Below are 15,094 nucleotides of genomic sequence, written 5' to 3' on the forward strand. Positions count from 1 at the left end.
CTGAGCATGATATAGAACTGACAAATTGCCTTTAAATCAGATATACATATGGAAGATGCCCACTCAGCCAATCAAGGGCTACAGCTGTAATATGCCTCTTCTAATGACTGGCTAAGCGTGCATTTACCTGTGTCTATATAGATGGCTGGTTTGCTGTAACACCCTACTGGGCTGAGCACTAGTTAACTCATTGGACAGGTAAACAGCCAACTATATAGATGGCTGTCTACTGTGAGTAGAGAAGATCATTTACCCACCTCGTTCCTGGTCTAGTATTGCCCCACCTCTAGTGATTATGCCAGCAATGCTTGCTAACGCTTTCCTTGCTTGGCGCACACATAGCATCCATCTCAGCAAGATGTTACAGTAAACCAGCGATCTATACTGATCACTGGTTTACTGTATATTCTTGCTGGGCAGGAGATATGCACTGTATATCTCCTGCCTAGCATGAGCTGTAGCTGTATAGCTGCAGGCACAGGTCAGTTCTGCTACCAGCAGGGACACTATACAGCACTGTGCTATGCAGCACTAGATACTGTACCACCAATGGAGGTAGTGAAACTATTAATCACCACTTTCCTCCGTAGATGTTGAAACTATGGCAGGGAAAAATGCCAAACCCAAAAATACGTTTAGTAATTGCCTACCACCACCTAGTTGCGGCACAAAGGCGGTGTTGGCCTTTTTATGGGTATTTGTGCCCCCCAAAAAACAAGTGAAAACTTATACTGCACCTCTTATTTTGGATTGAATCATGGTTTTTGGAATAAAATTAAATCCCTTTTTGTATAAATGCTGTAGTCTTAATCATACTAATAAATCATAATTTTATCATTTTGCATGCATATATAGATGCATGTATCTGTTTTTCAGGGCTGAAATCTATGGTGAAGTTAGCTTGGTAAATTAATAAATGAGATATATCACATACAGCAGTCAGTCTTGTCAGTAGTTCTTCAGTCACCGGGTACCGTAACTTAATTTTTCTGTACAAAGCATGCTTCTCATAATAATTCACCAGCTCCACCAAATTCTCAAAATAGGCAGAAGTCCCAAGAACAAACAGACGGCCATCTTTTTGGATTCTGCAGTGCTTAATTTTTCCCTCTGCCCTAAAAAAAATAACAAACATAGACAGTATCATGTATTTTATGCAGAAAACAGGAGGCAGCATCTCAGAAGTGTTACATTATCTCAGATCCCAGAACATTGTTGTCACTGGATCTGTTTGAAACCCAACAGTGCAGTTGTGTAACAACACGCCCTACCTACACCACTTTATGGTGTTTTTCAAATTACTTATCTAGGAAGTGTTTACATGTGAGTCCTCTGAGATACATTAGGTGGGTGCTGATGACTAGATCACTGGAAGATATAGCTTAAAATAGATAAGCCACATACTATATATTACGAATTACCTGTATGTGTGTGAATACTTATCAGGTGATGCCACCACTATGCATCAGAAGTAAATATTTTCTATTTTCATTATGTTATCTAGCTCTGTATGGCATGTATGGCATGTTCATGCTGCCAAGCTTTTTTTTGGCTGAAACAAGAAGGAAGCATGAATGAAGAGCAGTGGAGATACAAAGCATCTTTGATGTTCTGTACATAAGTGAAAAGATGTATGGGGCAGAAGATAAAAACCCGGAACATGACGACTGTGTGACTGCATTTTAGCTACAAATAGTACATAAAGTGACTGATCTTACAGCATGCAAACAATATGCACACAATTTCCATGTGTAAAACATGGAAAGTTCTTTAATGCCGTACTCTTACCTGAAAGTAATAGCATAAGAGTCTGGGTTGTCTCTTGTTCGTATCAGAAAAGCTCCATCCCGAGGAATTCTCATCAACATTTCCTCTGCTTCTCCTCGACTAAGGTTTTCATAGTACCATCTATTACAAACAACATCATTCTCAGAGATGTTTTTTCTCAAACTGAAAGCTTACAATTAGGAATATTGCATTTAAAAAAATGTTACATAACATATAGCATACAGCACTATTGCCCTTTAACCACACTCCTATACATTATCTTGATGGGGCAAATCAGATTAAAAGGGTTGTCTGTTTTTGACAACCCCTTTCCATATACTACATAAAAGAATATGGTAGTCATCAAGGTGGTACCCTGCATATTACAGAGTAGTCTATTTAAAGAGACTTTTAAAGAGAGTGTCTCTTACTCTGGAAGACTGCTGACATTTTCTCATAACAGCAAAGATTTCCATCAGTGGGTCTTTTTATGATCTTTTAGTCAACAAAAGATCCATCTAATGGAAAGATTTAAGGCACAAGGAATGACCCCTTTAAAATTAAATAAGTTCATATACTTTTAACATTAAGCCTGTGCCAGCTTAAGTGGAAGCAGTCATCTTTTGTGTTGCCTCACTATCTAGGTGTGGAGATTACTTACGGCTTAGATAAATGTGGATTGGGGTTGGGAACGCCATCTGTTAATCTCAGCTCAAATTCGGAACAGCGCAGCGAGGACTCTTTGTAGTGTTGTATCAGTTCATAAACGCTATTGAATGTTAAGTTGTCCGTAAGGCAATACTTTACATACTCTCCATCTGTACAGGAGCGGATTAGACAGTGTTGCACTCTACCTGATCTCCTGGAAAACCAAACACAAGGACTTTAATGTATACATTATACATACAATATACCATCTAGGAAAATTAGTAATAGACTCAAGATTATATTATGGGTTGTAGTTGTATGCTACTTTACTCTAATGTCTCAGTGAGTATTCATCTTTTAGTATTGGTGTTCATTGGAACCCTTTAAGAGTAGAGGCCTGGTGCAACTACTATCTCTGCACTTTCTAGCTACACAATATATTTTTAACATAAAAAGAAGGTTCATTTGATCTTCTGATATATAATTTGTCTTAGACATACCAGAAAGAGAGAGTATAGTTATCCTGGTAAGTTCCACTTTGTCTCACTAAGAATGTTCCATCTTTGCCCCCCATCTCCGCACAGTACTCCTGCAGAAGACGCTCAGCCATGAATCGCCCTTCACTCATCCCACCGTGGAACCATTTTTCTTGCAAATGCTGATCTTTCATTGACTAAGAAAACAATATATAATAATATATAGATAGATATATAAAACATACACAGAAGAGCAGCACAAAAAGGTTAGGAATATCATTCCAAAAATTTCTGAAGTTTCTCACAGGTGTAGAAGCCCTTGTCAGGGACTCCCCACTTGTACAGAATGAGAACTGCAGCACACACAAGCCTTTTCAGCATGTGAAATGTATTCATCAAAGAAGTGTACAGAGCAACGTTTCTGCTGGCTCACCCAGCCATTTTCAAGTTAATAATGGTGACAAGTCCTTGGAATGAATAGATGCTTCAATGAAGTTCATATTTACATATCAATTAATACAAAAGTATAACATGCAAATTATAACAAAACAATACATGCATATATACATACAATAACGTGCAATCCGAGTACACAGGTGTATTAATGTGTTTAATTATACAATTAGCATATAAGGCCACAGTGTATAAAGAGTGGGGCAGTGAATGACACTCATTCATGGTATACAAACAACCAGTGCCAGAAAAACAAAATGCATATGCGCGTTAGATTGGTTCCCATATTTACCCTCAGCTTCTTTAGCAAGACAGTGGTCCTCTTGGAGGTATGTTTGATGTTGTTATCATTTTAGAATACTGCCCTGCGGCCCAGTCTCCAAAGGGAGGAGATCATGCTCTGCTTCAGTATGTTACAGTACATGTTGGTATTCACGGTTCCCTTAATGAACTGGAGCTTCCCAGTGGCAGCAGCACTCGTGCCGCCACATACACTTGACACCATCTGCAGCAAACGGTTTACAGGTTCTTGTGCATCATCTTTAGAAGAGGCTTCCTTCTGGGATGTCAGACATGCAGACCAATTTGATGCAGTGTGTGGCATCCTGAGTCCCCTGCCCTCTTCAAGCTCTGCATAAATACTGGCAGCACTTATACCTATATATTCCCAATAACAACTTTTGCATATGACACTGAGCACCTGCACCCAGCCTGTGCGTGGAGCCTGTCCTGTGAAACTGCTGTATGGTCTTGCCCACCATGCTTCAGCTCAGTTTCAGGGCCTTGGGAATCTTCTTATAGCCTAGGTCATCTTAATGTAGAGTAATAATTCTTTTCTCAGATCCTCAGAGAGTTCTTTGCCATGAGGTGCCATGTTAAACTTCCCATGGTCAGAATTAGAGAGTGTGAGAACGATAACACTAAATTTTATCGCATCCCCATTCGCACCTGAGACCTTGTTGCACTAACAGGTCACATGACAACAGGGAGGGAAAATGTCTAATTGCACCAAATTGCCAAGGTTTAGACTTTAATGGCTGTATGTTGAGTTATTCTGAGGGAACACAACATTAAACACTGTTATACAGGATGGGCACTACTTTACATTGTAGCAGAGTGCCATTTCTTCAGAGTCGTCACTTAAAAGATGTAATAAAATATTTACAAATATGTGAGGTATGTACTCACCTATGTGAGACAATGTATATTTAAAATATATTTACTTACTTGTAAGCCAGCTTTACTCATGCTCAGGTGTCATTTAAATGTATTTGTATGCTAGTTTCTAAGATGGAGGATGTGACTGTCACATTTAGGAATGAGCCTGTGCAAGAGACTGGACACATAGTTGCTAGGAAGGGATGCTCAAATTTAAGCATCTTGATTGACTGTGACGTGGCTCTCTTTCCCCTATGGGCACCAATCAGGCGTGTGCGCAGTTTGCTTTCACCATGCTGGTTGTTTGTATACCACACCAATGCCTCTATTACAGTATTTATGAATAGGTGGGTGTTATGCCCTGACCAAATGGCTACAGAAATGTGAACAATATCACAATATGCACTTTATACACTGTGGCTATATGTACTAACTGTTTAATGATATACATGCATTTACCTGTATATTTGTACACTGGATTGCACTTTTATTGTACAGTGGGGCAAAAAAAGTATTTAGTCAGCCACTTATTGTGCAAGTTATCCCACTTAAAAAGATGAGAGAGGCCTGTAATTTTCATCATAGGTGTACCTCAACTGTGAGAGACATAATGAGAAAAAAAAAATCCATAAAATCACATTGTCTGATTTTTAAAGAATTTATTAGCAAATTATGGTGGAAAAAAAGTATTTGGTCCCCTACAAACAAGCAAGATTTCTGTAGACCTGTAACTTCTTCTTTAAGAGTTTCCTCTGTCCTCCACTTGTATTAATGGCACCTTTTTGAATTTGTTATCAGGATAAAAGACACATGTCCACAACCTCAAACAGTCACACTCCAAACTCCACTATGGCCAAGACCAAAGAGCTGTCGAAGGACACCAGAAATAAAATTGTAGACCTGCACCAGGCAGCTTGGTGTGAATAAATCAACTGTGGGAGCAATTATTAGAAAATGGAAGACATAAAAGACCACTCCTAATCTCCCTCGATCTGGGGCTCCAAGCAAGATCTCACCCCATGGTGTCAAAATAATCACAAGAACGGTGAGCAAAAATCGCAGAACCACACGGGGGGACCTAGTGAATGACCTGCAGAGAGCTGGGACCAAAGTAACAAAGGTACCATCCATAACACACTATGCCACCAGAGACTCAAATCATGCTGTGCCAGACATGTCCCCCTGCTTAAGCCAGTACATGTCCGGGCCCGTCTGAAGTTTGCTAGAGAGCATTTAGATGATCCAGAAGAGTATTGGGAGAATGTCATATGGTCAAATGAAACCAAAGTAGAACTTTTTGGTAAAAACTCATGCTTTAGGGCTGTTTTTCTGCTAAGGGACCAGGACAACTGATCCGTGTAAAGGAAAGAATGAATGGGGCCATGTATTGTGAGATTTTGAATGAAAACCTCCTTCCATCAGCAAGGGCATTAAAGATGAAATGTGGTTGGGTCTTTCAGCATGACAATGATCCCTAAACTGCTGCCCGGGCAATGAAGCAGTGGCTTTATAAGAAGCATTTCAAGGTCCTGGAGTGGCCTAGCCAGTCTCCAGATCTCAACACCATAGAAAACCTTTTGAGGGAGTTGAAAGTCTGTGTTGCCCAGCGACAGCCCCAGCCCCAAAACATCACTACTCTAGAGGAGATCTGCATGGAAGAATGGGCTAAAATACTAGCAACAGTGTGTGAAAACCTTGTAAAGACTTACAGAAAACGTTTGACCTCTGTCATTGACAACAAAGGGTATATAACAGAGTATTGAGATGAACTTTTGTTATTGACCAAATACTTATTTTCCACCATAATTTGCAAATACATTCTTTAAAAATCAGACAATGTGATTTAATGGATTTTTTTCTCATTGTGTCTCATAGTTGAGGTATACTTATGATGAAAATTACAGGCCTCTCTCATCTTTTTAAGTGGGAGAACTTGCACAATTGGTGGCTGACTAAATACTTTTTCCCCCCACTGTATGTATGTATTATGATGTAACACAGAGTTACACATATGGAATGGGCTATGCAATTAACTTGTAACTTCAGCATTCACATATAGGAAAAATCACTCACGGTACAGATTAACTTTTTTTCAATTACTTTCATTTTCTTTATTTCTTTTTCAATACAGTCCTTCAGACATAAAGTGCTTTCAGTACAAAAGTGTGCAGTAAGTTGAAGCATTGGACTGATGTTCCTGGTCGTGGAACTACGTTTCAGGGAGTAAATCCCCATGGCACAGGAAACATGAGACCTATTGTAGGGCGATATCAGCTGCAATCATCAAGTCTTAACCCTAGCGTTACTTGCACATAGTTACTCATATTATAAATAGACATAAGAAAGCATAATATAAACCTACAAAAACACTTTAAAACTACAATTTTCATTCATACCCTGCGGTACAAGCGTGTCTGATTCCGTGATCCAATCCACTTCTCTCTGGCGGAGGTGTTTCCTATTCATATCCTGATTAGTGTGAACAACGACCTGTTCTATGATTTGCCATCTGAGCTCAGTAATGTTATACCCACACTCTTTGAAATGCCGTGCTACGGTCGTCTCACCATTTTTAGAACCTTCACTGTCATCTGTCTCTGTTGTCTTGATAATTAGCATCTTTTTTATGGCCGAACGATGTTCTGTCAAACGAGTTTTAATATTACGTGATGTCTGACCTACGTATCCCTTGCCACTCAGGCATTTCAGTAAATATATCACGTTACTGCTAGTACAAGTGAAAAACCCTTAACCCCTTCATGACCCAGCCCATTTTCACCTTCATGACCTGGGCATTTTTTGAAAATCTGACCACTGTCACTTTAAACATTAATATCTCTGGAATGCTTTTACTTATCATTCTGGTTCCGAGATTGTTTTTTCGTGACATATTCTACTTTATGTTATCGGTAAAATTTCACTGATATTTGTATCCTTTCTTGGTAAAAAATCTAAAAATTTCATGAAAATTTTGAAAATTTAGCATTTTTCTAACTTTGAAAGTCTCTGCTTGAAAGGAAAATGGATATTCCAAATAAATTACATATTGATTCACATATACAATATGTCTACTTTGTGTTTGCATTAAAAAATTTACAAGTTTTTACTTTTGGAAGACACCAGAGGGCTTCAAAGTTCCGCAGCAATTTTCCAATTTTTCTCAAGATTTTCAAAATCGTAATTTTTCAGGGCCCAGTTCAGGTTGGAAGTGGATTTTAAGGATCTTCATATTAGAAATACCCCATAAATGACCCCATTATAAAAACTGCACCCCCCAAAGTATTCAAAATGACATTCAGTAAGTGTTTTAACCCTTTAGGTGTTTCACAGGAATAGCAGCAAAGTGAAGGAGAAAATTCTAAATCTTCATTTTTTACACTCGCATTTTCTTGTAGACCCAATTTTTGAATTTTTACAAGGGGTAAAAGGAGAGAAATCACCCTAAAATTGGTAACCCAATTTCTCTTGAGTAAGGAAATACCTCATATGCGTATGTAAAGTGTTCGGCGGGCGCAGTAGAGGGCTCAGAAGGGAAGGAGCGACAATGGGATTTTGGAGAGTGAGTTTTTCTGAAAGGGTTTTTGGGGGGCATGTCCCATTTAGGAAGCCCCTATGGTGCCAGAACAGTGGACCCCCCCCCACATGTGACCCCATTTTGGAAACTATACCCCTCATGGAATTTAATAAGGGGTGCAGTGAGCATTTACACCTCACTGGCGTTTGACAGATATTTGAAACAGTGGACTGTGCAAATCAAAAATTTTATTTTTCATTTTCACAGACCACTGTTCCAAAACTCTGTCATACACCAGTGGGGTGTAAATGCTCACTGCACCCCTTATTACATTCCGTGAGGGGTGTAGTTTCCAAAATGGGGTCACATATTTATTGTTTTGCGTTTGTCAGAACTGCTGTAACAATCAGCCACCCCTGTGCAAATCGCCTCAAATGTACATGGCGCACTCTCCCTTCTGAGCTTTGTTGTGCGCCCCCAGAGCACTTTGCGCCCACATATGGGGTATCGCCGTACTCGGGAGAAATTGCATTACAAATTTAGAGGGTCTTTTTTCCCTTTTACCTCTTGTGAAAATGAAAAGTATAGGGCAACACCAGCATGTCAGTGTAAAAAATTAATTTTTTTACACTAACATGCTGGTGTAGACCCCAACTTCACCTTTTCATAAGGGGTTAAAGAAGAAAAAGCCCCCCAAAATTTGTAAGGCAATTTCTCCCGAGTACGGCGATACCCCATATGTGTCCCAAAACTGTTGCCCTGAAATACGACAGGGCTCCAAAGTGAGAGAGCGCCATGCGCATTTGAGGCCTGAATTAGGGATTTGCATAGGGGTGGACATAGGGGTATTCTACGCCAGTGATTCCCAAACAGGGTGCCTCCAGCTGTTGCAAAACTCCCAGCATGCCTGGACAGTCAATGGCTGTCCGGCAATACTGGGAGTTATTATTTTGCAACAGCTGGAGGCTCCGTTTTGGAAACAGTAGCGTACCAGACGTTTTTCATTTTTTGGGGGGAGGGGGGCTGTGTAGGGGTATGTGTATATGTAGTGTTTTTGACTTTTTATTTTAGGTTAGTGTCAGTGTAGTGTAGTGTTTTTAGGGTACAGTCACATGGGCAGAGGTTCACAGCAAGTTTGCCGCTGGAAGTTTGAGCTGCAGCGCAAAATTTGCGCCATCTCAAACTTGCAGCACTCACTGTAAACCTCCGCCCATGTGAGTGTACCCTGTACATTCACATTGGGGGGAGGGGGCAAACATCCAGCTGTTGCAAACTCCGAGCATGCCCTTTGGCTGTCCGTGCATGCTGGGAGTTGTAGTTTTGCAACAGCTGGAGGAACACTGGTTTGGAAACACTAAGTTAAGTAATAAACTTTCAAGTGTTTTGCAACCAAACGTAGTGTTTCCAAACCAGTGTGCCTCCAGCTGTTGCAAAACTACAACTCCCAGCATGCATGGTCTGTCAGTGCATGCTGGGAGTTATAGTTTTGCAACAATTGCAACAGCTGGAGGCACTGAGGTAGGAAACGGACAATGTTTCCCAACTAGTGTGCCTCCAGTTGTTGCAAAACTACAACTTCCAGCATGCCCAGACTGCCAAGGCATGCTGGAAGTTGTAGTTCGGCAATATCTGAAGGATCAGATGTTGCCGAACTACAACTTCCAGCATGCTTGGGCAGTCTGGGCATGCTGGGAGTTGTAGTTTTGCAACATCTGGAGGTCCACAGTTTGGAGACCACTGTATAATGGTCTCCAATCTGTGCTCTTCCAGATGTTAGAGAACTACAACTCCCAGCATGCCTGGACAGACTGAGCATGCTGAGATTTGTAGTTTTGCAACATCTGGAAGAGCACAGATTGGAGACCATTATACAGTGGTCTCCAAACTGTGGACCTCCAGATGTTGCAAAACTACAACTCCCAGCATGCCTAGAAAGCCAAAGGCTGTCTGGGCATGCTGGGAGTTGCAGTTTTGAAACTCCCAGAGGCAGCAGTGAGATCGCTTTACGGTGATCTCACTGCTGCCAATGAAGATGCCGCACTGCTGCCGGAAACTCACCTCTGGGACACAGCGCAGCCGGGACCGCACGGAGGACGCCGGGACCGCTCGGGACACCGCTCGGACGGGTAAGTGACGCCGGGGGACGGGTCAGGGACACTTAGCAGAGCGGTGTGTGTCCCGATCCCCGTGATCGGAACTCACACACCGCGCTGCTAAGTATTCTGATAGCGAAACGCTGCTATCAGCTAGTCAGATTTGACTAGCTGATAGCAGCGATCGCTGGGGGGGGTGGGGGACGAAACCCCCCGTGGTCGCACGGTAAGATGGCTGGCTATCAGTGATAGCCACCATCTTTCCGGGCACTGCGGGATGCCGCGAGTAGCGGCAGTAATGTCCATGACGTACCTGTATGTCATGGGTCGGGAACACCTTGCCACCCATGACGTACAGGTATGTCATAGGTCGGGAAGGGGTTAAAGGGGGGTATTCCAGGCAAAACCTTTTTTTTTATATATATCAACTGGCTCCGGAAAGTTAAACATATTTGTAAATTACTTCTATTAAAAAATCTTAATCCTTCCAATAGTTATTAGCTTCTGAAGTTTTCTGTCTAACTGCTCAATGATGATGTCACGTCCCGGGAGCTGTGCATGATGGGAGAATATCCCCATAGGAGCTGCACAGCTCCCGGGACATGAGTCATCAGAGAGCAGTTAGACAGAAAACAGCAACTCAACTTCAGAAGCTAATAACTATTGGAAGGATTAAGATTTTTTAATAGAAGTAATTTACAAATCTGTTTAACTTTCTGGAGCCAGTTGATATATAAAAAAAAAAGTGGAATACCCCTTTAACATTAATCTTATGTCCCATGGACGGGTGATGTATCACATCACCACGAATGATGGCATTGCAATTACTGCATGATAGCCATGGATATGTCCCGTTGTGGCGTGAGGAGAGGAAGGTCTGTACATCTTTTTTCTTTTCCCTAATATCGCTTCTCACCAATCTGTCCCCAATGGTCGTTCCTTTTTTATGAATAGGCATCAGTGGTTTGGTAAATAAGTTCCCATACTTGGGGTCAGCTCTTAATAATCACAAATATTTTTCTATTGTATGTTTAATCATGTTAATCCTCTTATCATAGGTGGTCATATACATTAGGCTGGGTTCACACTACGGTTTGTAATTACGGTTCCCGTATACGGCTGGGAGGAGGGGTGGGCGGGACTTAATCGTGGTGCCCGCACTCAGCCGTATTCGGGAACCGTAGTTAATGTATGTCTATGAGCCGACCGGAGTGAACCGCAGCCTCCAGTCAGCTGCTTTTTCGGCCGTATGCGGTTTCCCGACCGCAAGCAAAAACGTGGTCGACATTTTTGCGGTCGGGAAACCGCATACGGCCGAAAAAGCAGCCGACCGGAGGCTGCGGTTCACTCCGGTCGGCTCATAGACGGCTCATTTGTGCGTTTTCTTAATTTTTCTCTAGACATTTTCCCAGCTTCTTCACCTGCCATTCCTATTTTCTTTATACTGTATCCTTTTATTCACAATTTTTTTCCACTATTTTATCTCTATTCTTGATGTACTCATTATCTGTATTGGTAATTCTCATAGCCTGTATAAATTGACTCTTTGGCAAACCTTTAAATACAGAAGGGGCATGTTAACTCTTCTTATGTAGCATATTGTTTTTATACAATTGTTTAGAGTGAAGTAGTGGAAAAACCTTTTTCTTCCCATCTCACTTCTACATCCAAAAAACGTATTTATTTGAATCATATGTTACAGTAAATTTAATAGTATCATGTAATTGATTGAATGCCTCCACAAATTGTAACAGAGATGCCTCATGCCTCCTCCAGAGCATGACAATGTCTCCAATAATCCGGAAGAAAAAACTTCTTGCATCTCAAAATCTGACCTGAATAGATTTGCTAGACCTGTGGCCACTGAGGACCCCATAGAAACTCTGTATGTTTGGAGGCAAAAGTCTTTCAAATCTAAAATAATTTTTAATTAGTACCAGGTCTAGCAACGACATCAAGAATGAAATTGTTGCATTATCCAAATTTGCATTGTTTGATAAGGCTGCTCTTATGGATCCCATTCCTTCTGAATGGGGTATATTGATGTTTTTATTACCCAAAGTGCCATGTATAGTATTATTTCTGAAAAAATGGCTAAATCTTTGATTGTGGAATATCCCAGAGTGCCCAACCTATGTAACTTGCCAAAGGTCCTTCTGACCTTTGGCAAGGTACATAGGATGGGCACTCTGGAATATTCCACAATCAAAGATTTAGCTATTTTTTCAGAAATAATACTATCCATGGTGCTTTGGGTAATAAAAACATAAATTTCTTTTTTAAATATCTGTGCTGGGTCACCTCTCAACTTTTTATATACCTTAGTATCAGATAGTTGTCTTTCAATTTCCAACATGTAACAATTTTTATTCATGACAACTATGGCCCCTCCCTTGTCAGCTCTTTTAATGACAAGGGAGGGGTCATGCTGTAAATTTATTGCTGTAAAATTATTAGGGAAAAAGAAAAAAGATGTACAGACCTTCCTATCCTCACGCTGCAACGGGACATTTCCATGTTTATCATGCAGTAATTGCAATGCCATCATTCGTGCTGATGTGATACATCACCCATCCAAGGGACGTAAGGTTAAATTTAAGGGTTTTTTACTTGTACTAGCAGTAACGTGATATATTTACTGAAATGCCTGTGCAGCAAGGGATATATAGGGCAGACATCACGTGAAATGAAAACTCGTTTGACAGAATATCGTTCGGCCATAAAAAAGATGCTAACTCTCAAGGCAACAGAGACAGATGACAGTGAAGGTTCCAAATATGGTGAGACGACCGTAACACGGCATTTCAAAGAGTGTGGGCATAACATTACTGAGCTCAGATGGCAAATCATAGAACAGGTCGTTGTTCACACTAATCAGGATATGAACAGGAAACGCCTCCTTCAGAGAGAGGTGGATTGGATCACGGAATTAGATACGCTATACAGCGGGGTATGAATGAAAATTGTAGTTTTAAAGTGTTTTTGTAGGTTTATATGATGCTTTCTTATGTCTATTTATAACTATGTGCAAGTAACGCTAGGGTTAAGACTTGATGATTTCAGCTGATATCGCCCTACAATAGGTCTCATGTTTCCTGTGCCATGGGGATTTACTCCCTGAAATGTAGTGCCACGATCAGGACCATCGGTCCAATGCTCACTGCACACTTTTGTACTGAAAGCACTTTATGTCTGAAGGGCTGTATTGAAAAAGAAATAAAGAAAAGGTTCATCTGTACCGTGAGTGATTTTTCCTATATGTGAATGCTGAAGTTACAAGTTAATTGCATAGCCCATTCCATATGTGTAAATCTGTGATGTATTGAAGAGCCTCAGATATATAGGTTTGGTACCTCTGAGAATATAATTCGGTCTTGCAGCTAAGTGTGTATTTCATTGTATGATGATGTAAAGCAGTAAACTTCAGCTCACGTTGGTTGCCCCTTCTGTGCTGCGGATGATGCAGGATATCATCCAACAGTAATGAGATTTGCAGTTAAGAAATACTTTGTACTCCATATTACATGGACATAGGAATGTGACTTGTTTCAGTTGTTATGGACACCCTTAGTCATACCTAAGGGTATGTATTATGATGTTACATTATGCACTTTATGTGCTTGTGTTCATTCATATGTAAATGATGAACTTGGTTGAAGCACCTATTTATTCTAAGCACTTGTCACCAGTATAATCTTGAAAATAGCTTGGTGAGTCAGCAGAAACATTGCTCTGTACACTGCTTTGATGGAATAAATTTCACATTTCTTCACTTGGAAACGCTGGTATTTGCTGCCGTTATTCTTTTCTAGATTAATAGATATATAGATAGATATTGGATGAATACCCAACAAAAATTTAAGGTAGACATCCAAATAAAGTTATATGTGGTGTAGTGTTTCCCTGAAAAAAACTAGAAACTATAAAATGAAAGAAAAGCAGGACAACCTTAAAGAAGACCTGTGTTACGCCGAGCGCTCCGGGTCCCCGCTCCTCCCCGGAGCGCTCGCTTCACTCTCCCCGCGGCAGCGCTCCGGTCACGTCCTCTGACCCGGGGCGCTGCGATTCCGCTGCCAGCCGGGATGCGATTCGCGATGCGGGTAGCGCCCGCTCGCGATGCGCACCCCGGCTCCCCTACCTGACTCGCTCTCCGTCTGTTCTGTCCCGGCGCGCGCGGCCCCGCTCCCTAGGGCGCGCGCGCGCCGGGTCTCTGCGATTTAAAGGGCCACTGCGCCGCTGATTGGCGCAGTGGTCCCAATTAGTGTGTTCACCTGTGCACTTCCCTATATCACCTCACTTCCCCTGCACTCCCTTGCCGGATCTTGTTGCCTTAGTGCCAGTGAAAGCGTTCCTTGTGTGTTCCTTGCCTGTGTTTCCAGACCTTCTGCCGTTGCCCCTGACTACGATCCTTGCTGCCTGCCCCGACCTTCTGCTACGTCCGACCTTGCTTTTGCCTACTCCCTTGTACCGCGCCTATCTTCAGCAGCCAGAGAGGTGAGCCGTTGCTAGTGGATACGACCTGGTCACTACCGCCGCAGCAAGACCATCCCGCTTTGCGGCGGGCTCTGGTGAAAACCAGTAGTGGCTTAGAACCGGTCCACTAGCACGGTCCACGCCAATCCCTCTCTGGCACAGAGGATCCACTACCTGCCAGCCGGCATCGTGACAGTAGATCCGGCCATGGATCCCGCTGAAGTTCCTCTGCCAGTTGTCGCTGACCTCACCACGGTGGTCGCCCAGCAGTCACAACAGATAGCGCAACAAGGCCAACAGCTGTCTCAACTGACCGTTATGCTACAACAGTTACTACCACAGCTTCAGCAGTCATCTCCTCCGCCAGCTCCTGCACCTCCTCCGCAGCGAGTGGCCGCTCCTGGGATACGCTTATCCTTGCCGGATAAATTTGATGGGGACTCTAAGTTTTGCCGTGGCTTTCTTTCCCAATGTTCCCTGCATCTGGAGATGATGTCGGACCTGTTTCCCAC

At 42.0% G+C, this 15,094-nt stretch overlaps 1 protein-coding gene across 7 annotated transcripts in view; it reads right to left on the bottom strand.

The window, feature by feature from the left end:
* The window catches only part of PLCG2 (phospholipase C gamma 2), a 203,758-nt gene that overhangs the window by 47,178 nt on the left and 141,486 nt on the right, over positions 1-15,094 (bottom strand). For all 7 annotated transcript variants that reach the window (XM_056525832.1, XM_056525825.1, XM_056525831.1 and 4 more), the window contains exons 17-20: positions 2,916-3,088; positions 2,429-2,629; positions 1,789-1,908; positions 935-1,115 (exon numbers count right to left, since the gene is read on the bottom strand). In XM_056525832.1, coding sequence (XP_056381807.1) covers positions 935-1,115; positions 1,789-1,908; positions 2,429-2,629; positions 2,916-3,088 — 675 coding nt within the window. The remainder of the gene's footprint in view (positions 1-934; positions 1,116-1,788; positions 1,909-2,428; positions 2,630-2,915; positions 3,089-15,094) is intronic.

The sequence above is a fragment of the Hyla sarda genome, chromosome 6 (assembly GCF_029499605.1).
Source record: "Hyla sarda isolate aHylSar1 chromosome 6, aHylSar1.hap1, whole genome shotgun sequence".
NCBI lineage: Eukaryota > Metazoa > Chordata > Amphibia > Anura > Hylidae > Hyla > Hyla sarda.